Source organism: Camelina sativa, chromosome 17 (genome assembly GCF_030686135.1).
Source record: "Camelina sativa cultivar CO46 ecotype springtype chromosome 17, ASM3068613v1".
Taxonomy (NCBI): Eukaryota; Viridiplantae; Streptophyta; class Magnoliopsida; order Brassicales; family Brassicaceae; genus Camelina; species Camelina sativa.
In genome coordinates this window covers 39,902,611-39,928,511 of record NC_141896.1, presented here as the reverse complement: position 1 = coordinate 39,928,511, position 25,901 = coordinate 39,902,611, and the positions used below count along the sequence as shown (strand labels likewise).

At 40.1% G+C, this 25,901-nt stretch overlaps 4 protein-coding genes and 1 pseudogene across 6 annotated transcripts; 2 read left to right on the top strand and 3 right to left on the bottom strand.

Annotated features, from left to right (window-relative positions):
* Positions 1 to 294: 294 nt before the first annotated feature.
* On the bottom strand, positions 295 to 3,171 carry LOC104758879 (poly(A)-specific ribonuclease PARN-like; annotated as a pseudogene). Its single transcript, XR_015587179.1, has 7 exons — positions 2,714 to 3,171; positions 2,501 to 2,631; positions 2,063 to 2,370; positions 1,847 to 1,960; positions 1,563 to 1,689; positions 1,203 to 1,473; positions 295 to 1,117 (listed from the first exon to the last, which is right to left on the bottom strand). The product of XR_015587179.1 is annotated as a poly(A)-specific ribonuclease PARN-like (transcript).
* Positions 3,172 to 3,316: 145 nt separating this feature from the next.
* On the top strand, positions 3,317 to 4,942 carry LOC104758874 (uncharacterized). The gene is made up of 3 exons (XM_010481839.2): positions 3,317 to 3,461; positions 3,970 to 4,037; positions 4,121 to 4,942. The coding sequence occupies exons 1-3, from the start codon at positions 3,362 to 3,364 to the stop codon at positions 4,742 to 4,744; spliced, it is 792 nt and encodes a 263-aa protein (XP_010480141.2). The 5' UTR covers positions 3,317 to 3,361; the 3' UTR covers positions 4,745 to 4,942.
* Positions 4,943 to 5,842: 900 nt separating this feature from the next.
* On the top strand, positions 5,843 to 19,492 carry LOC104758875 (E3 ubiquitin-protein ligase UPL1). Of its 2 annotated transcripts, none has more exons than XM_087496017.1 (17): positions 5,843 to 6,117; positions 6,248 to 6,315; positions 6,595 to 6,690; positions 6,799 to 7,005; positions 7,195 to 14,883; positions 14,961 to 15,281; positions 15,410 to 15,611; positions 15,695 to 15,960; positions 16,054 to 16,322; positions 16,492 to 17,599; positions 17,681 to 17,827; positions 17,936 to 18,016; positions 18,098 to 18,323; positions 18,415 to 18,554; positions 18,748 to 18,854; positions 18,946 to 19,130; positions 19,221 to 19,492. In XM_087496017.1, the coding sequence occupies exons 2-16, from the start codon at positions 6,283 to 6,285 to the stop codon at positions 19,046 to 19,048; spliced, it is 10,995 nt and encodes a 3,664-aa protein (XP_087352143.1). In that variant the 5' UTR covers positions 5,843 to 6,117; positions 6,248 to 6,282; the 3' UTR covers positions 19,049 to 19,130; positions 19,221 to 19,492. The 2 variants fall into 2 exon arrangements, with proteins under 2 accessions (XP_087352143.1, XP_087352144.1); XM_087496018.1 differs by having other exon boundaries at positions 5,848 to 6,117; positions 7,198 to 14,883.
* On the bottom strand, positions 19,385 to 22,820 carry LOC104758877 (cellulose synthase-like protein E1). The gene is made up of 6 exons (XM_087496019.1): positions 21,375 to 22,820; positions 21,184 to 21,303; positions 20,886 to 21,098; positions 20,600 to 20,800; positions 20,158 to 20,505; positions 19,385 to 20,083 (listed from the first exon to the last, which is right to left on the bottom strand). Exons 1-6 carry the CDS (start codon positions 22,143 to 22,145, stop codon positions 19,538 to 19,540), a joined length of 2,199 nt encoding a protein of 732 aa, XP_087352145.1. The 5' UTR covers positions 22,146 to 22,820; the 3' UTR covers positions 19,385 to 19,537.
* LOC104758873 (SEC14 cytosolic factor) lies at positions 22,705 to 25,432 on the bottom strand. The gene is made up of 10 exons (XM_010481838.3): positions 25,019 to 25,432; positions 24,891 to 24,919; positions 24,375 to 24,458; positions 24,226 to 24,279; positions 24,070 to 24,147; positions 23,908 to 23,961; positions 23,762 to 23,821; positions 23,568 to 23,663; positions 23,302 to 23,484; positions 22,705 to 23,215 (listed from the first exon to the last, which is right to left on the bottom strand). Exons 1-10 carry the CDS (start codon positions 25,071 to 25,073, stop codon positions 22,928 to 22,930), a joined length of 981 nt encoding a protein of 326 aa, XP_010480140.2. The 5' UTR covers positions 25,074 to 25,432; the 3' UTR covers positions 22,705 to 22,927.
* Positions 25,433 to 25,901: the final 469 nt, after the last annotated feature.

Sequence of the window (25,901 nt, the reverse complement as noted above, 5' to 3'; positions counted from 1 at the left end):
TTACATTCATGATCAGGAGCTTGAAGGTCAGGATACCAGAACCAATCTACACGAAGAGGAAGATGGTTTGATAGAAATTTCTCTGGTGGGAGAAGAAAGGGAAGAGAGGTTGGAGAGTGTGAAGAAACGTTTGATGAGTAAAGAAGAGTATTATGAGGAGATGATGATTATGGAGATCTGGGAAGAAATTGAAGCAGAAGATAACTTGATTGAGATTGACATCTCCATTGGATCAATTGTTTAAAGATTAATACTGATGATTCGCACTTTATTTCACAAGTTTCGTTTTCAAAATTTTGGTCACGCAAAAACAAATCATCTTGTATTAAACTATTGCGTTTCACGTTGACAAAACAAAAGGTTAGCTAGCTTAGTTAATTAGTCGTAGCAGTTTCGACTTCAACTCTATTGGCCAAAAAAAAAAGCATCAATCAAATCCGATGATTTGTTAGTCACAGCGACTGTGCTCTCTTCTCTTCTATCAGTCTCATCTTGTGGGTCGGGTCTTGTTCTTGATTTCACACCAACTGTTTCAGCTTGGTCAGAGAATAGGATCTCTGAGATGTGTGAGCTGCAAATCTCTTTGTATGCTTCGTAGTCTGCAGCTCCAGTGTTTCCTCCTTCGAGGATCTTGGATAATGGGTGCAGAACCGAAACTGGACCGTCGCTTGACTCAAGCTGCCGCTTAAGCTTTAGGAAGTCCCAGACAAGTTCTGAATTCTTGAACAAGACAAAAACCGCAGAGTCATCAATGTGGTAGACAGAGATGACGGAAACCGAGCCAAAGGCTTTGCAGATGCATTCTTTGATCTCTCTAGCCTTCAGTTTTCGTGGGAAGTTCCAGATGAGGACAATGTTCTCGTATTTAAACTTTGAGACTCGCCAGTTATCTGCATTACTATGGCCTGTTCGAAGGTCGATGATATCACCTCTTGTCCAGCTGAGATAAAGACGGTTGATGTACTTCTCAAGTTTCTCATTATGGGCCAAGTTATCTGATTGCGAATGCTGTGTGAAGTCGAACCCTAGATGATTGCATGCCTGCGCAAAGATGCAACCTGTCATGAAAGCATCATAACCGGCTTCATGTTTTCCTCCTGCATTCCAGTTAGAACACCTGAAGCAGAGAAAACGTCCGTTGAAATACAGTTTAAATCAGAAAACAGTGAAGTGTTCATGCCGAGAATAAAGAAGATACAAACCTAATGTTGTCTACTTCAACATCAATCTTGACACGCTGCTGAAGATGCGAGTCCGAGGATCTTGAAGAAAACTCGATTTGCGGACATAACGAAGAAAACGCGGAGGATAGTGATGTACTGGACTTTTTCATCCGCTGATGCAACATTGGGTTCACATTTAAGAGTATTTTGGTGTCAACAATGTAAGGAAAGTGACTGTTGATGGAGGCGACGAATTTCTCAGCTGTTGAAGGAAGAGGACCAACAAATTTGCTGTATACATGTGCAATATCTGTGTCAGATGAACAAAATGGTTAGAGCGAGGGATCATTAAGTTACAAAACCTTCATAGACGTATAGAGAAGCAACTTGCTTACGTACCGAGGAAACAATTATGACCAACAATCAACTTCTTCTCTGAAGCAAGTAGATCAATCACTTGACGGAACCCGATTGCAGATTGTAATTTTCTTTCCCCCACTCTCTTGCGCTCATCCTTTGCCTCCTTCTGTGAATAGACACACAGTAATGATATCTAAATCAAAGAAGGCTTTTAAGTAGAAGAATCAGTGACTACATTATAGCTAGATCATCTTCACTTCACCATTCCCAGTCAAAGATTCAAATGATAACATATCTTTCCAGCAATGTAACTGCTACCTTACCATGAGATTTTCCTTGTCCGACTCTGATTCAGTGTACACTACAAAGTCTTGTGAACATGAACTTTTATCATTTGAATGTATGTAGACAAGATCTCCAAAATGCTTTCCTAAAACCTACAAAAGCCAAATCCAAAGCCAACAGATTAAAAAAAAAAAAAAAAACAGTCTGAAGAAAAGATGAACAACAGAGATCAATCTTAGAACAAAGAGCAATACCGAGTTAATAACCCTGAGCTGATGAGAAGTGAAACCCTTGAGGCTGAGAGCTGGACGCATGTGGTGAAACACAGTTTCAGTACTCTGAGTTGATCCATTTGAGATCCTTGGAGACTCAGAGGATACATTCCCACCATGTAACAGGCCATTCCGCCATTCATTCAACATGTTCTTCATCCTTTCAGCGAATAAAACATCCGCCAATCGCACCAACTTTAAATCTTCTGTTTCAATCCCCTCTTCGCTGTATAGCGTTTCCAAACGCTTACTTGCCTCTTCCTCTTGTCGTCTGGACAAATAAGATATTCCTGGGATTATTCAAATATATGTGAATTCCTCGAGGACTAACTACACTTTCAAAACAGACTTGACTCCTAAACTCTGTTTTGTCTTCAGAACATCCAAAATTTGGTATGTAAAAAAGGAGAAAGGAGGCACCTTCATGTATGCAAGTGTTGAAATCAAATTGATACTTGGCGAGAAAATCCATTGAAGTCGTCTGACAGAGAAACTCATAAGCTGGTGGATCAAATGTGAGCTCTTGCCGAGGAAATACAAAAAAATTGTGCCTGCCCAAAATAGTCAAACCCATCAGCAAAGCAACACAATTTAAGGTTAAGAGAGATAGAGAGAGTGAGAGAGGAGACTAACGGGTGGGAAACGAATGACTGAGTTCGAGAATCCCAACGAAAGGGACAGACGCCGAACTGAACGACGGCGAATTTCTCGGCGGAGTCTTTGACTTTGAGGTATCTGACGTCGTAGCGGTCGAACTCTAAGGAGTCTCGCCACGGAGCGCTTGTTACGCCAGTCATCTCTAGGTCAATCGCCACGAAATCAGCAGCCTTTACGAGTGCACGCAGATCATTCAGCGTTTTCTCGAAGTTCGACCTCGTCACATGCTTCAAAGGAAAAGCCGCCGTCGCCGCCGCTGAAGCCGTTGAAGTACTAACTCTCTCCGCCGCCGAAGAGCAGAAGCTGTAGGCAAGAAGAGGCCTCAAAGGCCATTGCTTGTGCCGGCGCATTTTTTGAACAGAGAGAGAGAGAGAGAGAATCAAACGACCATTGTTTAGGTTTTGCTCGTCGGTGAAAGTGGAAGAGAAGACTCCGATAGCAAAACGTTACCGTCTTGGATATTTCAGTCTTTTGAAATCTACACTTGCACAGTCTGCCGTTTCTAGGTCAATAAAACTGCAAGCATTTGTCTTTACATGGCTTGAAACAGCGTGGTTTTTGTTTTTATTTTTCCGATGAACAAATTTACAAAACGAACCAAATTCGCCACCGCTCTTTTACACAATGGCGTTTGCAGAAGAAGTGGCTGTCTTCACTGAGACCAACTTGGGAACTGGAATCGTCATGACGGTTCCTCAGGATATCACAGCAGCAGATTTCAAAAGTAAGTAAGTCCGAGACAACCCTCTAAATAAAAAATCCTCTTTTGCTCTTTCGATTTTGTTTTTCCGTAAGCTACAGTGTTCTATAAAAGTTTTGGTCTTTCTCGGTTTCTCAATTTCGAAACTTAGCTTATAGGTGCGTACTGGTAGGATTCTTCGATTCAATTTGTGGGATGTTACAGATACATTTTAAGGTTATGATTACAATGATGAGCAGTAAAACAAGTGTTCTTTTCACATTGTCTTCTGCATCATTGGTGTTTGTTTTTTCTTTTGATGTTCTGTCTATCACACACTTGAGGACCCGCACAGTTGCCTTTCTCAGTTCTTTTGAATGTGTATCATTTGTTAATATGTTTCTTCAGGACATCATGAGATGAGATTGAACATGTATTGTCTTGTTCCTTCAAATTGAAGATTGATGATCTTTTTTTGTTTGTGTTACACTATTTTGATACCTACCTTTTACCAATCAGAACATTTATCAATGCAAAATGTTTTCTTTTGCAGGAAAACTCGAGAAGACACATGTAAGTTGCTTATCGAGCTTGGGGGAGATACGAGTTCATGGTCTGATGGTAATAAAAATAAGCAAGCAATTCCATTTTCAATCCATTTCTTGCAAAGAGTCATTCTAACGTTTTCTTCTTTTGTGGTATAGGTTAAACGAAAGTCTCGCTTTTATTACCTTGTCGAGTCTTTGCCTATGAAGTACATCTTCCGGGATAACCAAAAGCCCTGGTTTATCCATGCGAAAGCTCGGGTTGTAAACGGATCACAAGAGCCAAGCATATCTAACAGCATTGAGAAGGCCCAAATTAGACAGGGCATCTCCATATCTAACAGCATTGAAGGAGTCACTGCGTTGATCCAACAAGGTGAAAGCAAGAAGACTAAGAAGTCTAGGGCGAAACCAAATTCTAAAAATCTTCCACTTGGACAGACTTTCCTTGAAAAGAGAGAGTTTCTTGGTCCTTCCACACCTGAACCTGAAACCATAAGATCTTCATTATCAATAGCAAGTGCTGCAGAGATGAAAAACACTGAATGTTTCAACAGCTTCATAGCAAAAACGCCGGAGAGGAAACGTGGAGACTCTGTGGATATAAACGAAATGATAGGCAAGAAAGTAACTGTGGCTGCAAACAACATCAAAATGCACGGAAAGAGTCATATTTCCTCTTCATTGTCATCATCTATATTCAGAAGCAAGACTCTAGATGGTAAGACAGTCAGTTCTGCTACAAAATTTCTGGTGTTTGAGGTACCTGACTATGAGGATTGAGCTCTCCCTTAATGCCCTCATTGCACAAGAAGTAGCTTTGTGTAGATGTGCAAGTGATGATGATTCTTTTTGACAAATAGTTTGTAAATATATTAGTAAGTTTTTATGATTCTGTTTCATAATTCATTTGTAAGTCATGTGGGAAGAAATCAAAAAAAGGCATTAGATGTGAAGAAAAGAATCAGAGAATTGTCTTTAGCTTTTGCTTCTACTCTTATTTTTTTGCAAGGATTCTCTTATTTACTTTCTAATCAAACTCGTTTAAGAATAAAAAAGATGCTTCACACAATAAGATAGATAGATAAATCAAAATAATATGGCTATATCAAGATCATTGATATATCCTGCAACAGATTTATGCACAGGATATATAAATATAAATAATCGGCAATATCAAAACATTTTTTATATTAAATTATAAGATATTAATTATGAAAAATTTCTATACTTTTTTTTTGGCTTGATTTTTGGTAAATATTGTGGTAAGTCAATAATAATAAGAATAAAACTTAGAAAAATATATTAAAGAAAGTAATAATAAAAATAACTAGGTAACAATCTGCAAATAGTACGGTATAAAATAATTATTAAATGTTTTTACTGTAATTTTTATTTACAAAATCTATTATATTTATCGGTAATTGATATCTAAAATTTGATTGTGTAGATATATATTTTAAGAAAAAATATATATAAATTTTGTATAATAATTAAAACTTAACCTGTGAGAATTATTATAACATCAATCTTATATCATCATATCATATAAAAAAAGAGTTCTTAAAATTCATTTTAAAGATTTTATGAAAATGTAATTAAATTATATAATTAAGTTAAAAAGAAAATATAAGAACTTAATTTTGGGTGTTAATTATATTTTTCTAAAAATACAATAGTATATAAATAGAAATATTATTAAAAACTGAAGACAAATTAAGGAAATAGTGTTCAAAACTGTGTAAGTGCGACACGTCAGCATTTTCGATGATAATGTTTTTTTTTTTTAATGTGTAAGGGATAATAAAATTTTCACAAAAAAAAAGAAAGTAAAAATAAAATAAAAGAAAATATATGTTAAACCGGCATTGGAAGAAAAATGTTCTGGAGTGTGTGTATAAAACACAAATGCGCCTTAGCTGCTCCCCTTAGAAATCTTCTCTCTCTCTCTCTCTCTCTCTCAGCGTCTTTCTCTCTCCCTATCAAAATCCCTTCTTCTCTCTTATTTTACGCGATCCTCTTCAAAACCCTAGTTTCGTTTCGGATCGCTCCACCTCACTTGCGATTTCTCCAAGGATACTCAATTCTTCTCTTTTTTTTTTTATCCTCCTCTTCTAGTTCTCGTTCGTCTGCCTCACCGATCGCCATCAATCCAAGTAATTAGACCAGATCAAACCCCGTTGATATATATATTTTTTTTGATTCGATTCCTCCTTAATCTCGGTGTATTGATCAATTCACGATATGATCAGTGCTTAATCCTCTTAAGTCTTTTTGTTGCTTCAGGAGATGCTCCCCTGCCTTTAAAATCCTAAATCATCATGAAGCTTAGAAGGAGAAGGACTTCGGAAGTGGTGAGTGTTCCTAAACCACGTAATTTAAACCCTTTGATCATTTGAGATTACTTTATCTCTCTTTGCATTTGCGTGTTTATCTACTTTCTAGATCACTCTTTGAATGGGTTTCAATGGGGTTTTTGGGGTTTTTGTATCTTTTATTGTGTGCGGTTCCATTTGAGGCGTTGGTAAATGGGTTTCAATGGGGTTTTTGTATCTTTTATTGTGTGCGGTTCCATTCTATTTGATGTTGTATGTATTGACTGTGTTAACCCTTCTTTTATTCATTTCTTCCAGCCTCCCAAAATCAAATCTTTCATCAATAGTGTTACTGCTGTTCCACTCGAGCAAATACAAGAACCCCTTGCATGTTTCCGCTGGGAATTCGACAAGGTAATTTAATATCCTGTTTGTGAATCTGTTTTCCTTTTTTTTTTTCTTTCTTGTCTACTCTTGTTTTCATGTATGGGGCGTTTTTTTTTTTTTTTTTCTTTTATTTAGGGTGACTTTCATCACTGGGTGGACCTCTTCAATTACTTTGACTCATTTTTTGAGAAGCACGTTAAAGTAAGGAAGGATCTGCATATTGAGGAAAACTTTGAGGAATCTGATCCACCTTTCCCAAAGGATGCTGTTCTGCAAGTTCTCCGAGTTATCAGAGTTGTTTTAGAGAATTGCACAAATAAACATTTTTATAGTTCTTATGAGGTAATTATCTGTGCCAGAATCCCCCTAAATTTCATTGATATTTTTTCCCAAGATACGAGTTTATGTTGCTGATATTTATCAACTCTTGTTCTATGTTGATTGCTGGTTGTTTCGCTAGATATATTGCTTTATATACTAAGCTGTCTATCTGCATAATTCTGACACACTTTTTTTTCTCCATAACTGCAGCAGCATCTTTCTCTCCTGCTTGCATCTACTGATGCTGATGTTGTTGAAGCCTGTCTGCAGACGTTGGCTGCCTTTTTGAAAAGGCAAGTTGGAAAGTACTCAATAAGAGATGCTTCCCTGAATTCGAAACTATTTTCCCTTGCACAAGGCTGGGGGGGAAAAGAGGAAGGCCTTGGCTTGACGTCCTGTGCCACAGAAGACAGTTGTGATCATGTTTCTCACCAGCTAGGTTGTACTCTTCATTTTGAGTTTTATGCTTCTAATGAATCATCAAGTGAGCTTCCTGGCGGTTTACAAGTTATCCATGTACCTGATGTCAGCATGCGTACAGAGTCTGACCTGGAACTTCTGAACAAATTAGTCATTGATCACAATGTTCCTCCCAGTTTACGATTTGCGTTGTTGACCAGATTGAGATTTGCAAGGGCGTTCTCTTCTTTGGCAACCCGGCAGCAGTATACATGCATTCGCTTATATGCTTTCATTGTATTGGTTCAAGCAACTGGTGACACTGAGAATGTTGTTTCTTTCTTTAATGGCGAACCCGAGTTTGTAAATGAGTTAGTTACGCTGGTAAGCTATGACGATACTGTTCCAGAGAAGATAAGGATACTATGCTTGCTTTCCTTGGTTGCACTATCGCAAGATCGAACTCGGCAGCCGGCTGTTATAACTGCAGTCACCTCTGGGGGGAATCGTGGTTTGCTATCTGGCCTAATGCAGAAAGCGATTGATTCTGTTATTCGTAATACCTCCAAGTGGTCTCTGGGTTTTGCGGAAGCCTTGTTATCCCTTGTTACAGCCCTGGTTTCGTCATCGTCTGGATGTTCTGCCATGCGAGAAGCTGGTCTTATTCCGACCCTAGTGCCTCTCATCAAAGATACAGATCCCCAGCACTTGCATTTGGTCAGTACCGCTGTGCATATATTAGAAGCCTTCATGGATTACAGCAATCCAGCTGCTGCTTTGTTCAGAGATTTGGGTGGCTTAGATGATACTATCTTTCGGTTGAAACTGGAAGTCTCTTGTAAGGAAGACGATTTGAATGAAAAAAATTGCAGTTCTGATAGTAATGGGCCTGATACTGAACAGCTTCCCTATTCTGAAGCATTAATTTCGTATCACAGGAGATTGTTGTTAAAAGCTTTGTTACGTGCAATATCTCTTGGAACTTATGCTCCTGGTAACACTAACCTCTATGGTTCCGAGGAAAGCTTGCTGCCTGAATGCTTATGCATTATCTTTCGGAGGGCAAAAGATTTTGGGGGTGGAGTATTCTCGCTTGCTGCCACTGTCATGAGTGATCTCATTCACAAAGATCCCACTTGTTTCAATGCTTTAGATTCAGCTGGTATAACGTCTGCATTTCTTGATGCTATATCTGATGAGGTCATCTGCTCTGCAGAAGCCATAACATGTATTCCGCAGTGTCTGGATGCTCTGTGTCTCAACAATAATGGTCTTCAAGCTGTAAAGGACCGAAATGCCTTGAGGTGTTTTGTGAAAATTTTTACGTCTTCGTCTTATCTGCGGGCTCTTACTGGCGATACACCTGGTTCTTTGTCAAGTGGGATTGACGAACTCTTAAGGCATCAATCTTCGTTGCGCACTTATGGAGTTGATATGTTCATTGAAATCCTCAATTCCATGTTGGTTATTGGATCTGGGATGGAGGCCACCACCTCTAAGTCAGCGGATGTGCCTACTGATGCTGTTCCTGTTCCTATGGAAATTGACGTTGATGAGAAGAGCTTGGCAGTTTTGGATGAGGCGGAATCATCTTCTGACACTTCTCCAACAAACACTGAGCTGTTTCTTCCAGATTGTGTGTGTAATGTTGCTCGTCTTTTTGAAACAGTTCTTCAGAATGCGGAAGTATGTTCCCTGTTTGTTGAGAAGAAAGGAATCGATGCTGTTTTGCAGCTATTCTCTTTACCTCTTATGCCTTTAACAAACTCCCTTGGTCAAAGTTTTTCTGTCGCTTTTAAGAACTTCTCCCCTCAGCATTCGGCTGGTCTAGCCCGTATAGTGTGCTCCTACTTACGAGAACATCTGAAGAAGACAAATGGCCTTTTGGTTTCCATTGAAGGCACTCAGTTTCTTAAATTAGAGTCTGCGCTCAAGACGAAGATTTTGAGATCTCTTTCCTGCCTAGAAGGCATGTTGTCCCTCTCCAACTTTTTGTTGAAAGGAACAGCTTCAGTTATCTCAGAATTGAGTGCTGCTGATGCTGATGTACTGAAAGAACTTGGTATAACATACAGGCAAACGATTTGGCAGATGGCCTTGTGTAATGATACCAAGGAAGATGAAAAAAAGAGTGTAGATCGAGGATCTGATAATTCAGTTTCAGCATCATCCAGTAATGTTGAAAGAGAGAGTGATGAGGATTCAAACAATGCTTCCGCATTCAGATACACAAACCCTGTATCTATTAGAAGCAGTAGCTCTCAGTCTATTTGGGGTGGGGATCGCGAATTTCTGTCTATTGTGCGTTCTGGCGATGGTATTCACGGTCGTACTCGACATGCAATAGCCCGAATGAGGGGTGGTAGAACTCGTCGTCATGTGGAGTCTTTTAATTTTGATTCTGATATTCCAACTGATCTACCAGAAACGTCATCTTCCCATGAGCTGAAAAAGAAAAGCACTGAAGTTCTCATTGTTGAAATTTTAAACAAGCTGAATTGTACACTACGTTTTTTCTTCACGGCCCTTGTGAAAGGATTTACCTCTGCTAATCGTCGTAGGATTGATGGAGCATCATTGAGTTCAGCATCTAAGACGCTTGGTACCGCTTTAGCTAAAGTATTTCTTGAAGCTCTTAACTTCGAGGGTTATGGTGCTACTGCTGGGCATGACATCTCTCTGTCAGTGAAGTGCCGATACCTTGGAAAAGTGGTAGATGACATCACTTCCCTGACATTTGATACTCGAAGAAGGGTCTGTTTTACAGCTATGGTGAATAGTTTTTATGTCCATGGAACATTTAAGGAACTTCTCACAACATTTGAAGCTACAAGCCAGTTGCTTTGGACAGTGCCGTTTTCAATTCCTGCATCTAATACTGAGAATCAGAAGCCAGGTGAAAGGAATATATGGTCTCACAGTACGTGGTTGGTAGATACTCTACAAAACTATTGCCGAGCACTGGACTATTTTGTTAATTCTACATATCTTTTATCCCCAACCTCTCAAACGCAGCTTCTTGTGCAGCCAGCTTCAGTTGGTTTGTCGATTGGACTTTATCATGTACCAAGGGAGCCTGAGACTTTTGTGCGAAATCTGCAGTCTCAGGTTCTGGATGTCGTACTACCTATATGGAACCACACTATGTTTCCAAATTGCAATCCTAATTTTGTTGCTTCAGTTACCTCGCTTGTTACACATATATACTCTGGTGTTGTGGATGCTAGACAAAATCGAAGTGGTGTTACCCGGGGTACAAACCAAAGAGCCTTGCCTTTACAACCTGACGAAGCCATTGTTGGTATGATTGTTGAAATGGGATTTTCAAGGGCAAGGGCTGAAGACGCGTTACGAAGAGTTGGTACAAACAGTGTTGAAATGGCTATGGAGTGGTTGTTTACCAATCCTGAGGATCCTGTGCAGGAAGATGATGAATTGGCTCAAGCACTTGCCCTATCTCTTGGAAGTTCATCTGACACTCCAAAACTTGAGGATACAGAAAAGCCTGTAGATGTTCCGCAGGAAGAAGCGGAGCCAAAAGAACCACCTGTTGATGAAGTTATTGCTGCATCAGTGAAGTTATTTCAGAGTGATGATTCTATGGCTTTCCCGTTGGTGGATTTGTTTGTGACACTTTGTAACCGAAACAAAGGGGAAGATCGGCCAAAAATAGTGTCGTATCTTATTCAGCAACTGAAGCTTGTACAACTTGATTTCTCCAAGGATACTGGTGCTTTGACTATGATACCACATATTTTAGCATTAGTACTCTCTGAAGATGATCACACACGAGAAATTGCTGCACAAGATGGTATTGTGACCGTAGCAATTGGTATCTTGACGGATTTCAACCTTAAGAGTGAATCTGAATCAACTGAGATTCTAGCTCCAAAATGCATTAGTGCTTTGCTTCTTGTCTTGAGCATGATGCTGCAGGCACAGACAAGACTCTCGTCTGAATATGTGGAAGGAAATCAAGGTGGATCTTTAGAGCCGAGCAATTCTCCAGAAGACTCTACGGCAGCTTTAAAAAACGCGTTATCTTCAGATGTTGCTAAAGGGGAGTCAAACCAGGCTTTGGAATCGATTTTTGGAAAATCTACAGGCTATCTGACCATGGAAGAGGGTCAAAAAGCTTTACTAATCGCCTGTGGCCTCATAAAGCAACGTGTTCCAGCTATGATCATGCAGGCTGTGCTTCAGTTATGTGCTCGTCTAACGAAAACACATGCTTTAGCCATCCAGTTTCTGGAAAATGGAGGTTTATCTTCACTTTTTAATCTTCCGAAAAAATGTTTTTTCCCGGGGTATGATACTGTTGCATCTGTTATTGTTCGGCATCTTGTTGAAGATCCTCAAACTCTCCAAACTGCTATGGAATCTGAAATACGACAGACCTTGAGTGGGAAGAGACATATAGGTAGGGTATTACCTCGGACATTCCTCACAACAATGGCGCCTGTAATTTCAAGAGATCCGGTTGTTTTTATGAAAGCTGTGGCTTCAACTTGTCAGTTGGAGTCATCAGGAGGGAGGGACTTTGTGATACTGTCAAAGGAAAAAGAAAAGCCAAAAGCTTCTGGCAATGAACACGGACTCTCTTTGAATGAACCCCTTGGAATATCTGAAAATAAGCTTCATGATGGGTCAGGAAAATGTTCAAAAAGCCACAGAAGAGTCCCTGCTAACTTCATCCAGGTTATTGATCAGCTTATTGACATTGTCTTGAGTTTTCCTAGGGTGAATAGACAAGAAGATGATGAAACCAATTTATTTTCGATGGAGGTTGATGAGCCGACTACTAAAGTGAAGGGTAAATCAAAAGTTGGTGATCCGGAGAAAGCAGAACTTGGATCTGAAAAATCTGAAGAATTGGCCAGGGTAACATTCATTTTGAAGTTGTTGAGTGATATTGTTCTCATGTACTTGCATGGTACCAGTGTAATACTGAGGCGGGATACAGAAATATCTCAACTTCGAGGATCCAATCTACCTGATGATTCACCTGGAAATGGAGGGTTAATTTACCATGTCATTCACCGATTGCTTCCAATATCTCTCGAAAAGTTTGCTGGACCTGACGAATGGAAGGAGAAACTGTCTGAAAAGGCTTCCTGGTTTCTGGTCGTTTTGTGCAGTCGTTCCAGTGAAGGGCGTAGAAGAATAATCAATGAGCTTTCGAGGGTTTTATCCGTATTTGCATCTTTGGGAAGGAGTTCGAGTAAAAGTGTTCTATTACCTGATAAAAGAGTTCTTGCTTTTGCTGACCTGGTTTATTCGATCTTGACAAAGAATTCATCTTCAAGCAATGCACCTGGTTGTGGCTGCTCACCTGACGTTGCAAAGAGCATGATAGATGGGGGAACTATTCAGTGTCTGACCAGTATCCTTAACGTGATTGATCTTGACCACCCTGATGCTCCAAAGCTTGTCACTCTTATTCTCAAGTCTCTTGAGATATTAACGAGGGCTGCAAATGCTGCTGAGCAGCTAAAGTCAGAAGGACCCAACGAGAAAAAAAGCACCGATTCTGATGAGAGACATGATAGTCATGGAACTTCAACTGAGGCTGAAGTTGGTGAGCTGAATCAAAATAATAGCAGTCTACAGCCAGTACCAGATGCAGCAGAGAATGGACAGGAGCAGCCTCAAGTTTCCTCACAAAGCGAAGGTGAAAGGGGTTCGAGTCAAACCCAGGCTATGCCTCAGGAGATGAGGATAGAGGGCAATGAGACAATACTGCCTGAGCCTATTCAGATGGATTTCATGCGAGAAGAGATTGATGGTGATCAAATAGAAATGAGTTTTCATGTTGAAAATAGGGCTGACGATGATGTAGATGATGATATGGGCGATGAAGGGGAGGATGATGAAGGAGATGATGAAGACGCAGATTTAGTGGAAGATGGAGCTGGTGTTATGTCTCTTGCTGGAACTGATGTGGAAGACCCTGAAGATACTGGCCTTGGAGATGAATATAATGATGACATGATTGATGAGGATGAGGATGATTTCCACGAGAATCGTGTAATAGAGGTGCGGTGGAGGGAAGCTCTTGATGGCCTGGATCACTTCCAGATTCTTGGGCGATCTGGTGGTGGAAATGGTTTTATTGATGATATTACAGCTGAGCCTTTTGAAGGTGTGAATGTGGATGATCTGTTTGCTGAACGGAGACCCTTGGGTTTCGAGCGTAGACGTCAAACGGGCAGATCATCTTTTGATCGATCTGGTTCAGAAGTACATGGTTTTCAGCATCCGCTCTTCTCCAGACCTTCACAAACTGGCATTACAGCGTCAGTGTCAGCAAGTGCTGGCAGCATATCCAGGCATTCAGAAGCTGGCAGCTATGACGTAGCACAGTTTTACATGTTTGATACACCTGTTCTACCATTTGATCATGTTCCACTTGATTCTTTCAGTGATCGTTTAGGAGGTGGTGGGGCACCTCCTCCATTGACTGATTATTCTGTTGTTGGTATGGATTCATCAAGAAGAGGGGTTGGTGATAGTCGGTGGACTGATATAGGTCATCCTCAGCCAAGTAGCCTTTCTGCTTCAATTGCCCAGTTGATAGAAGAACATTTTATTTCCAACTTGCGTGCTTCTGCTCCAGCAGATACTATTGTTGAAAGGGAGACTAATACCACAGAAGTCCACGAGCAGCAACACCCAATTGTTCCTCCATCTGTTGGAAGTGAAACTGTTTTGGGGGATGGTAATGAAGGTGGTCAACAAAGTGAAGAACGTGAACTGTTAAATAACAATGAAAATGTTAATAACCCACCTGATGCAACGGCTGGAAGTTTCTCTCAGGCTCAAGCTAATCTAGCTTCTCCAGTCGTCCGAGATGCAGGTGAAAGTCCGCAGCCTCTTCCTTTGAACAGTACACCTAATGAGATTGATAGAATGGAAGTTGGGGAAGGTGATGGAGCACCTATTGAGCAAGCAGACCGCGAAACAGTGCATCTTATCTCCACTGCCCATGGTCAAGATGTGTCTGTAACCGTGACCCCTTCTCCAGTTGATGATCCTGATTCTAATTTTCAACCAAGTGTTGATGTAGATATGAGTGGCGATGGTGCAGAGGGAAATCAAAGTGTGCAACCATCACCTTTGAACCGTGACAACAATGAGCTCTCATCCATGGAAGCTACACAAGATGTGAGAAATGATGAACAAGTTAATGAAGGTAGCTTGGATGGTGGGGCACCTGAAGCGAATGCCATCGATCCTACGTTTTTGGAAGCTCTCCCTGAAGATTTGCGGGCAGAAGTCCTTGCTTCTCAGCAAGCTCAGTCGGTCCAGCCTCCAACTTATGAACCACCTCCAGTAGACGACATAGATCCTGAATTTTTGGCTGCACTCCCCCCGGATATCCAAACAGAAGTTCTTGCTCAACAAAGGGCACAAAGGATGGTACAGCAGTCACAAGGACAACCAGTAGACATGGATAACGCTTCAATTATTGCTACTCTACCTGCTGATTTACGTGAAGAGGTTTGTATCTCTTTATTTGAAGTTAGGTTATTTGAATTTTGAAATGATTATAACAATCTAAAATATGCTATTTTCAGGTTCTCTTAACTTCTTCAGAAGCAGTTTTGGCAGCTTTGCCTTCACCTTTACTTGCAGAAGCGCAGATGCTCAGAGACCGAGCAATGAGTCACTATCAGGCTCGTAGTAGTGGTTTTGGAAGTAGCCACAGGCTGAATAATCGGAGGAATGGTTTGGGTTACAATAGGCTGACAGGGATGGACAGGGGTGTTGGAGTCACTATTGGTCAGAGGGCTGTTTCATCTTCTGCAGATGGCTTGAAAGTTAAAGAGGTTGAAGGAGACGCTCTTGTGAATGCTGATGCCTTGAAATCACTAATCAGGCTATTACGACTAGCACAAGTAAGAGGCATTCCTGTTTTTTCCTAACCTTTTCTAGCAATTATTTCTTAATGCCGAATTGACTAATTTAATTGAAGTATCACAAGAACTTTTTTATGCTAACAGTGATGTTCTTTTTAATGTAACAGCCGTTGGGAAAAGGCCTTCTGCAGAGGGTTCTATTGAATCTTTGTGCTCACAGCGGTACAAGAGCAAACCTGGTTCAACTTTTACTGGATATGATTAGGCCAGAGATGGAAACATCACCAAGCGAGTTGGCAATAACTAATCCGCAAAGACTCTATGGCTGTCAATCAAATGTTGTTTATGGTCGATCCCAGCTGTTGAATGGTAGTACTTCCTGCCAAAATTCTTGGTTTGCTATTCTTGCAAGAACCCTGAGCACCGACTGACTTTATTTGTTCTTAACACAGGTCTTCCTCCTTTAGCGTTCCGTCGGGTGCTTGAGGTTTTGACTTACTTGGCGACAAATCATTCTGCTGTTGCTGACATGTTGTTTTACTTTGATTCGTCACTTCTATCCCAGTTGTCAAGCCCAAAAGCCTCTGTATACGAAGGCAAGGGTAAAGAGAAAGTTACTCATGTGGCAGATCCCCGGGATCTGGAGATACCTCTGGTTGTCTTCCTAAAACTGCTTAACCGGCCTCAGCTTTTGCAGAGTACATCTCATCTAGCGCTGGTATGTTTAGCATGATTTTCAGAACAGCAGGTCTTTTCTCATGGCGATCTCATGAAAGTTGTTTTGGTTGTTAATTCACCCGTTTTGTTTCAGGTCATGGGTTTGCTGCAAGTTGTTGTCTACACAGCAGCATCCCGAATTGAGGGTTGGTCTCCGTCATTAGAAGAACCTGAGAAATCAGAAAACAAACCCGTCGGTGAAGAAGCTTCAAGTGAAACACAAAAAGATGCTGAATCTGAGCGAGTGGATGAAGCTGAGCTATCTGTTGCAAGAAAAAAGAATTGTGCTGAAATATATAACATATTCTTGCATTTGCCACAGTCTGACCTCGGCAATCTTTGCATTCTTCTTGGATATGAAGGGTAAGAGACACCCTCCTTCCTTTCTTCAATTCTTTGCGTTCTTTAGCTTCCTCTTTCTTCTTATATATCTTTGTAGACATATTCTTGCATTTGTCTTTTCTTTTTTCCCTTGGTCAGTTATTTCCCTGAATTGCTTTAGACGAACTCATATGTTTTATTACCGTAATAGGTTATCGGATAAAATTTACTCATTAGCGGGAGAGGTACTGAAAAAGTTGGCTGCTGTAGATGTGGCTCATCGCAAGTTTTTCACGAAAGAACTCTCAGAATTAGCGAGTGGTTTGAGTGCCTCAACTGTCCGCGAGCTGGCAACATTAAGCAAAACACAGAAGATGAGTCACAGTACAGGTTCCATGGCGGGGGCTTCAATTCTCCGTGTTCTGCAAGTGCTTAGCTCACTAACTTCCCCTATTGAGGATAGCAATGCGGGAACTGAAAGGGAAACTGAACAGGAGGAACAAAACATTATGAAGAGACTGAATGTGGCATTAGAGCCTTTGTGGCAGGAACTTAGCCAGTGTATCAGTATGACGGAGTTGCAGCTGGATCATACTGCAGCTACAACAAATGTTAACCCCGGAGATCATGTTCTAGGGATCTCTCCTCAGTCCTCTCTTTCTCCTGGAACTCAGAGGCTCCTGCCTCTTATTGAGGCTTTCTTTGTACTCTGTGAAAAGATTCAAACTCCGTCAATGTTACAGCAGGATGCAAATGTGACAGCGGGAGAAGTAAAGGAGTCGTCTGCTCATGGTTCATCATCCAAATCCAGTGTAGATTCTCAGAAAAAGTCTGATGGCTCTGTTACATTTGCAAAGTTTGCGGAGAAGCATAGGCGACTCTTGAATTCATTTGTTAGGCAAAATCCGAGTTTGCTAGAGAAGTCTCTTTCAATGATGCTCAAGGCGCCTAGGCTGATTGATTTTGACAACAAGAAAGCGTATTTCAGGTCAAGAATAAGGCACCAACATGATCAACATATTTCTGGGCCATTGCGTATTAGTGTCCGCCGAGCTTACGTGCTGGAAGATTCGTACAATCAGTTACGTATGCGCTCCCCACAGGATCTGAAGGGACGTCTGAATGTGCAGTTTCAAGGTGAGGAAGGTATTGATGCCGGTGGTCTTACCAGAGAATGGTATCAGTTATTGTCAAGAGTTATATTTGACAAAGGAGCGTTGCTCTTCACTACTGTTGGAAATGATGCCACCTTCCAACCGAATCCCAATTCTGTTTATCAAACTGAGCATCTATCATACTTCAAATTTGTTGGTCGCATGGTAATATATCAGGACCTTCCCAATGCAATGTCGGGATTGTTTGTTTTTGGCCTCTCTGATGTGTTTGTGATGTCATTGCAGGTGGCAAAGGCATTGTTTGATGGGCAGCTTTTGGATGTCTATTTCACTCGTTCCTTTTATAAGCACATACTCGGTGTGAAGGTGACTTATCATGACATTGAGGCGGTGGATCCTGATTACTACAAGAATTTGAAGTGGCTATTAGAGGTTTGAGGACCTGACCTTTATTTACCTTTATCTATTACAAAGCTCAAAAACTGAAGTCAGGTCCTGCTTTTTGAGACTTACTTGTGTCCCTTTTTTCTGTTCATTCAGAATGATGTGAGCGACATACTCGACCTCACATTTAGTATGGACGCAGATGAGGAGAAACATATTCTTTACGAAAAGACTGAGGTGTGTGCTGATATATGTTCTTTTATGTGCTTAATCCCAATGTGCCTACTATATTGAATTTGATCTATCTTTGATGCAAAGGTGACGGACTATGAGCTTAAACCTGGAGGACGAAACATACGGGTAACAGAAGAAACAAAACATGAATATGTTGACCTTGTGGCCGGCCACATACTTACCAATGCTATTCGGCCTCAAATCAACGCCTTCCTCGAGGGCTTTAATGAATTGATACCTCGTGAGCTTGTATCGATTTTCAACGATAAAGAGCTTGAGCTCCTAATAAGTGGGTTGCCTGAGATTGACTGTAAGTTGGATTCTGTTGTTCAATATTGTTGTATCTACTTATTTGCTTATGCATTAGGTATTATGACATTTGTTATTTCGTCTTTTTTTAGTTGATGATCTAAAAACCAATACCGAGTATACCAGCTACACGGCAGGATCCCCAGTTATTCATTGGTTCTGGGAAGTCGTTAAAGCTTTTAGCAAAGAAGACATGGCTAGATTTCTTCAATTTGTCACCGGAACATCAAAGGTAAACCTATATTAGCTAGCTTCCGTCCAAGTTACTTGAGATGTTTTTTTTTGGTATATCTGTCATTGTTTTGTTTTTTTTCTGGTTGGTTGATGATCTCGATCTCCTTCCTCACTTTCCCTTTCTGAAAGGCTACAAAAACGTAAAAAGGAAAAGATTATTTTTGTTTAACAAGCGGTGTTTCTGTTTTCAGGTTCCTTTGGAAGGCTTCAAGGCACTGCATGGTATTTCTGGCCCTCAAAGACTACAAATCCACAAAGCATATGGAGCTCCGGAGCGGCTGCCATCAGCTCATACATGGTTAGAAATCATTACAAAGCCTTTTTCAGTTAAATGATTAATTTTTTTGACTTTCTCGTTAAGTATGTTTGCCAATTTTGTTCTGTTGCAGTTTTAACCAACTAGACCTCCCTGAGTATCAGTCTAAAGAACAACTACAGGAACGCCTGCTACTTGCCATTCATGAAGCGAGTGAAGGTTTTGGGTTTGCCTGAACAAAGCTTCTTTCTGGAAACCGTCACCTTTAGAATCAGTGAAAACCCATCAATCCTTCATTCTTTTGACTCCTCTGTACATGTAAGTAAGCTTCACACTTGTACATATTTTTGATTTACCCATAAATTGCTGAGCTTGGAAATCTCAAGATTTCACTTGTTTTTGTGGCAGATCTCGAAGATTTTCAGGCAGGATAAGGAGAAAGAGCTTTTGATTAAAGACTGCAGCAGAATGAATAGAAAAACTCAAGGGGGCTATTTTTGTTTGTCCATATATGATGTTAGTATTAGTCTATTATTAGGGTTTCTTTCTCTCTCTCTCTCTCTCTCCTTAGATTTTGTAAATCAAAAATCCTTTAAAAATAGTTGCAAACTTCCCAAAGATTAGTAGTTTGATATTTGCTATCCATTTTTTAGTAGCAAAATAAGAGGAAAATTACATAACTACTGCGTTTCTTATTTTAAACACACTACTGACTCCTTAATCCCTTACAAAAACGCTAAACAGGTGCAAGCAGATAAAGCTATAACAACTGATTTAACAGTAACGCTCGTCGGCATCTTCCCTTTGTCTTTCCTCAACAACATACCTTCATACAAAGGCCAGTTTATGACAACAAGTATCCCTGTTATCACAAATTGAAAACCCATCGTCTTAAAATCTCCACCGTCTCTAGAAGCAAGTCTCATAACTGCTGCGGCGAAGCAGAAGAGATTGAGCATGCCGAGTGTTCCGAGGAGGAGAAACATTGGAGACTCCACTCCAAACTCCATTACCTCATCCTTGTATCTCTCTGCTGCTTCTTCATCTGCTACTTTCGATGTTATCACAAACGCTGACTCCGAAACCCCAAGTAGCTTCATAATCGTGTCCGTGAAACCGAAAAGAAACGAGCTTGTTCTTCTATATAGCCACACCCTTTGCTCGTTCCACCATCCACGGAACGTCCCTCCGCACCACAGGAACTCAGCTAAGCTGTAGGCTTTAGCTACCACAGTGACGTATCCAAACGGGATAAACCACGAGCTCGAGACCTGGATATATTCAAAGTACCCTATGAGACTCCGAGTTTATACCGAAACAAAAAGCAGAGGAAATATATGATTACCTTTGGAAACAGAGGAATGCCTTTGAAGAGGCAGAGAGAAGTCAAAACAGAGTAAACGAGCACAGGTACTGACGATGGAGCCCAAAGGCAATAGCAACAGTAACCAAGTATCAGCCCTAAACTGATCTTTCCTTTTCCATACCAAACCGGACTATACTCGGAAAGTAGAACCTGAAAGTCTCCCTCTGACCATCTCCTATGCTGCACAAGCATCTGATGCAAATTTGTCGGGGCTACCCCGAGAAAATCTTTCTTTTCCGGGTTCAAGAACGCTGATTTCCATCCCCGACACTGAATCGCTAAACCAGTTATCACATCCTCTACCGGGCAACCGTATTTCACTCCCATCTGCCATGCAAAGGGATAATGAGAAGTGAACGCTTTAACTTGAGTAAAAAGAAACAGTCGGAGTAAGTGATTTAGTATTAATCATTTGCCATACCTCTTTTCCCCATTGAGTGTTTGCCTCATAAGTGCAGCTCGCGAGATCCTTAATCATCTCAGGCTCTATCATTTCTTGAACTTGCTCAGATTTTACTTCTTCTTCTCCATACTTTCTTCCACATATCACATCTCTTCTGTGAAAGCAGCCAGTTCCTATGTATAACGGACCACCATTTCCATCCAAACCAATAAACTCCACCTGTTTTTTTTCACATCCCAAAACATTAAAGTTAAGAAATCCTTAATAATCTATGTAGTTTTAATGTGGTTTCTTGTTAACTTACATCCACTCCTACTCGCATCATGGTTGCATACAAATCATTCCTTGTGACGTTGTCAAAACACTGCGGAAACTGCACGAAAGCAATCTCTTTTCCTTCTTTCTCATCAAGAAGAATGCAGAGCGCATCGCGTGCTGACTTTGAGTTGTTTGCGTACATATCACAGTCCAAGTTTAGTATGATTTTCCCACAAGTTATCTTCGAAGAAACCCTCAGCTGTAAGAGAAAAAAAAAAAAAAAAAACAAGTCAAATTAAGAGATCAGAATGCCTTATAAAGCAAGCAAAGCAAGAAACCACTACCAATGCGTTCATGGCTCCAGCCTTGAAGTTATGATGATGTTGAGGTCTCTTCTCTCTCGATAAATACACCAACGTTGGTATTTCTATTGTATTCTCTTCTCTTCTTCCGTCTACCAAAATCTGAGATGTAACCAAACCTAACATTCAGATAATTAAAAAAAACAGAACATAACTGAAAAGCCAATACTTACTTGAAGAATGGTTCCATGGTTTCTTCGAGTAGCGTCAGCATCCCACTGCGTAAACCCGTCACCGTACTTCAACCGTGCCTCCTCCGGTACTCGTCCGAGTCTTGAAGCCGTTTCAATCCTCGCCGCCATTTCTCTATACAACTCAGCCACCTCTTCAGCCGTAGAATCAAGACCATTTCCCTTGGAAGACAAGTAAGCCGCCGGAGATGTCGGCTCAACGTTGAACCTCTTGCAGAACGGAACCCAAGTTTTAGCAAACTCAGCCGCCTCCGTGAGAGCATAGAACGTGAGCTCAGAGCCACCGTCATCTGAGAGATACACGGCGAGTTTCTCCGGTGGATAGTCGAGAGCCGCCACAGATAAGACTGTGTTGACCACCATCAACGGCGGCTCAATCACCGGATCCGCCGTGCAAACGAAAACGTCAAGCCTCGGGAGATCGTTTCCATATCTCCGGGAGAGTCTATCGGGGAAGGTGAATCGCCAAACCGGATTCCACCGTGAAGATTGTGTGACGACCCAATACAAACCGAACCAAATCTCCGCAACCAACAGAACCAACCAAATCAATCGATCTATACCGGTCCGGTTACCATCAATGTTTATCGGTACGGTCACTCTGTAGAACCAAATCAAACAGATACACGCGAAAACCGAGACTGAGAAAACCCGGTACGCAATCACTCTTCCGGTTTTCCTCCTGGTCTCAAATAGCGGTTCACTGTCGCCTTCATGAACCGGTTTGCACCGGTTATCATCTTCCGTACCCATGGCTTGTTTTTATCTCTCTGAAGCGACCACCACCAAAGTGTGAATGAAATGAAAAGGTGAGAGGAAGAGAAGTGTCTCTCAGACAAGTGGAAAGGTTTAAGGCTTTATAAAGGAACCAAACTTGTGGCCGCCGTAAGTTTGGACATTGTCGTGTGGATCTCTGGAGACATTAGCTTACGTCACTGGAACTGTCAGCTACAATGTTTCTATTACAGTCAAATAATGGAAGGTAGCGTCAATGATTATCTATCTTTCTTTGAGATTACAATAATCTTATCAACAACCAAAAAGAGTGCTAAAAGCAAAATGGTTGGTTATGACATTTGAAAAGAGTAGCCAAGTTTGCTTTTGATATCTTCTTATCTGTATCTTGAAAGAGTATTGGTTTCACAACTGGGATCAAAGGGTCTGCAACAAATGGTGATATTAAAGGAAGGCACCCCAAGTGTCGGTGGAGTCTATCATTGGTGAAAGAATCAAGAAGCATGCAGATTTGCAATCTGGTTTACGTGAAAGGAACTGTTAAAAGAAGTAAGAAACAAGAGCACGAGGAAGTATATAAATAGAAATGAGTTATATATAAATATATATATATATTAGATCAGAAGATCCATCCCGAAGAAATTGTGTTTCATCTTTTTAAAACAAAAGCTGCATCTAGCTGATGCAAGCAAATTTAGTAATACAAGTAAAGGTGATTCTTATCTTAAATACTGCTCATCAAACCAGAGACAAATTCCGGTCTTTTATGGGAAACTCGTGTTATAAAGGACCGAGAGAAATCAGATCTTGTGGTCATTCCCAAGCTTCTGGAACTCAGTTTCTAAGGTATCAAATATCTTGTTGCCTTCGGAGTCTGGCTCAGGGAACCTTACGTGGACTGAACCATGTCTGATCGGTGCATTTGTACCTTTAACCAGAAGAGCCTGTTGCTTGACATAATCGTAAAGGTCTTGGTGGAAAGAGTTATCCAAAGAGAAACAGTTGTCTGTTGTTCCGTTTGAGATATGCCTACCAGATCCAGACCCTTCTCTTCTACAGAAATGTGGGAGAGACTCATAGTCCATTATCTGCATATCAAAAGGTTAAAACTTTCAGTCTTCTTCTTACACAAAGAGTGACACTTCTTCTCTCCTTGGGAAAATGAATTGCTTACCTTCAGCAACTCATCTTTCCCGCAGCCTTTCAGCACTTGAATCTTCTTCTTTGTTCTCTCTTGCAACAGAGGCTTTATGGTTTTCCAACAAGCAGAGAATATGTACGGGACGTTGACAACATAATATGTCTCAGTCTTCTCTGGATAGTTCAAATCATCTATTGTGGTTATTGCAGTCATTAACTGCAGAAGATGAAAAAATAAAAAACAACCAAAGTTATATTAAGTCAGTCAAGTTAATGCAATTAGGACATTGTTAATAATACCTTAATTTGACTTAAAGCTGAAAGCTTTAGTCCAGACATATCCAAAATTTTCAAACAAGTGCAGATTGGTCGTCCCTGTTTCTTTGAAGCAGATGGCTACAGCAAAGAAAAATACACCATCAAGATTCGATAGAAAAAACAACAACAAGCACATGTAGAGCAGGAGTAGGGAGGAAAAAGTTATTTGGTCTTACCAATATCACACGATCACGGTACTCATTCATTTGAATGTGAGACTGTACATAGTAGTGGACCTGAATGAAGAAGGATAAAGAAAGGCTACGGTTAGAGTCTCAACTTCATATCAAGTCTCTTAGTGGAAAATGATAGAGATGCTTACTGAGGCTTTGTCATATGTGCTAAGCCCCACACCAATTGCAATGACAGGGAGACCCTAAAATAAAAGTCAAATGATTTGAGTTGGATCAAACATGTAGTGATGCTTTTAAAATTCAAAAAGTTAAGAAAGAAAGAAAGAAAGGGACACCCAAAATAGTAGTACCTCTTTTGAGTAACCAGATACACCGACAAGCTGTGTGTCTCTGATTGCTCTGTACAGGTCAACAGGAACAATGGGTTTCTGCAAGAAAAAATAATCAAATGATCAAATGAGATCTAAGGTTTCACAGAACTGGATAAACAAAAGCTGCAAACTCACTGTTAGAATCTTGTCGATCTCATTTTGAGTCCTCCATTCTAAACACTCGAGCAACTGTAACACTTGCAGTCATTAGTTTACAACCCCCGACCGAAGCTTAATATAAGAAACACAGTCTAAATTAGGTGAAAAGCAATCAGATTTAAAACCATTTTATGAGCTTTCTGGACATTCCAATCCCTGGCTTTAAGAAAGCGTATCAAAGTCTCTGTTGGATACCCTTGATGAATGTTCTGCAGCATAACACAAGCACACTCATAAATCCACCATATCATATACCAAATGGGGTCTTTTCTCAAGGTAGAGATAACATAAGATCCAAGATTACATATGAAACCCCAACTGAAAACTCTAGATTCAATCAATGATCTAAACTACAACTCCACAGATCCAACAACATTGAATCAAAACGGATCTATCCAATAGCTAATGAATCAAATCTAGATCCAGATCACTCAAAAACCAATCAAATACACAAGACACGAAAAAAAAAAAAAAAGGATTCTTTACTTGGGTTTGGTTGGAACCCTATTTATAGAAAAGTAATCCCCCAAGATATATACACCAAAATCGAAAGTACCAATCTTTGGTTCAAGAAGCAAAAAAAGAGTTGAGAAGTTGAATCTTTTCTTCCAAAGAATCTAAAAGCAAGTAAATTTACTAACCCGATACGGCTCTCTCAGTGAATCATCAACTGTCAATACCAGAGACCAAAAACAATAAAGTAAAATTAGCTCAAAATTAGTCGGCGATCTTCAAACAAAAAGCAAAGCTTTAAAACAAAACAACACACCGTCTTCCATTAAAGCACGTAATTGCTTGATAGCTTCTTCATTAGTGATGCTCATTTCTTTCTCTCTCTCTCTAGATAGAGAGATCTCAGCACAGCTCGGATTTGAAGAAAACAAAAGTTTCAGCGCAAAATCGAAAAAGAGGGTTTTAAATCTCTCTGCTGATCTCACGGATAATAGTGCCTCCGAGGAGAAGTGAGAGAAAGAGATTAAAAAAAAAGGTTCTTTATGGAGCCAAGAGATTAAAAATGAAAACTTTAGAGAGAGAAAGAGAAAGAGAGAGAGAGAGACCAGTTAAGTTCTTCTCTCTTCTTCTTCTTCTTCTTCTTCAAGAATCAAAGAGACCAAAGAGTTATTAGAATAAATACCACCGTATCATCATCATGATATGGTTATTATGATGTTTTCCTTGTAATAAAAATTGAACCATAGAAAAATAATAAAATAATTTTCTTTTTCTTTTTTTTCCATTTTCTGAATTTTTTTTTTTAATTTTTACTTAAAGAAAAGTCAAGTGAGAATCTCAATTTGAATTTACTTTACTAAATTTCTTCGCATTTTCTTAGTAAATAATTATTTAATGACTTTTTGCATACGTAAAACACTTTAGGTAACTCCATAAATGTTTTGTTGATTGATTACTAATTTTAAATAAATTATTAGAGCCTACAGTTAAATGATAAATTGATTGACGCACATGCTCCTAAATTAAGTATGCCATATTAATAAATAAATATGGAATCAAGTTCTTTTCGAATTTTTGATCGTTGATATCCAATACATACGCACTACCAAAAAACTAAAATAAGGACATGTAGTACTCCACACTATAATATACTATAATATGTTTAGATACTTCTTTTGATATGAACCAAAAGAAAATAT

Excerpts from the sequence above, each read along its gene's own strand:
- LOC104758874 (XM_010481839.2), top strand. The coding sequence starts at position 3,362 with ATGGCGTTTGCAGAAGAAGTGGCTGTCTTCACTGAGACCAACTTGGGA. Across the intron at positions 3,462-3,969 it reads CACAGCAGCAGATTTCAAAA|GAAAACTCGAGAAGACACAT; the intron begins GTAAGTAAGTCC and ends TTTCTTTTGCAG. Across the intron at positions 4,038-4,120 it reads TACGAGTTCATGGTCTGATG|GTTAAACGAAAGTCTCGCTT; the intron begins GTAATAAAAATA and ends TTTGTGGTATAG.
- LOC104758875 (XM_087496017.1), top strand. The coding sequence starts at position 6,283 with ATGAAGCTTAGAAGGAGAAGGACTTCGGAAGTG. Across the intron at positions 15,961-16,053 it reads GTACATCTCATCTAGCGCTG|GTCATGGGTTTGCTGCAAGT; the intron begins GTATGTTTAGCA and ends GTTTTGTTTCAG. Across the intron at positions 17,828-17,935 it reads ATTTGAAGTGGCTATTAGAG|AATGATGTGAGCGACATACT; the intron begins GTTTGAGGACCT and ends CTGTTCATTCAG.
- LOC104758877 (XM_087496019.1), bottom strand. The coding sequence starts at position 22,145 with ATGGGTACGGAAGATGATAACCGGTGCAAACCGGTTCATGAAGGCGAC. Across the intron at positions 20,801-20,885 it reads TGATGCGAGTAGGAGTGGAT|GTGGAGTTTATTGGTTTGGA; the intron begins GTAAGTTAACAA and ends GAAAAAAAACAG. Across the intron at positions 20,084-20,157 it reads GCATTCCTCTGTTTCCAAAG|GTCTCGAGCTCGTGGTTTAT; the intron begins GTAATCATATAT and ends GAATATATCCAG.
- LOC104758873 (XM_010481838.3), bottom strand. The coding sequence starts at position 25,073 with ATGAGCATCACTAATGAAGAAGCTATCAAGCAATTACGTGCTTTAATG. Across the intron at positions 24,920-25,018 it reads ACGTGCTTTAATGGAAGACG|TTGATGATTCACTGAGAGAG; the intron begins GTGTGTTGTTTT and ends TGGTATTGACAG. Across the intron at positions 24,148-24,225 it reads AGATCGACAAGATTCTAACA|AAACCCATTGTTCCTGTTGA; the intron begins GTGAGTTTGCAG and ends TTTTTCTTGCAG.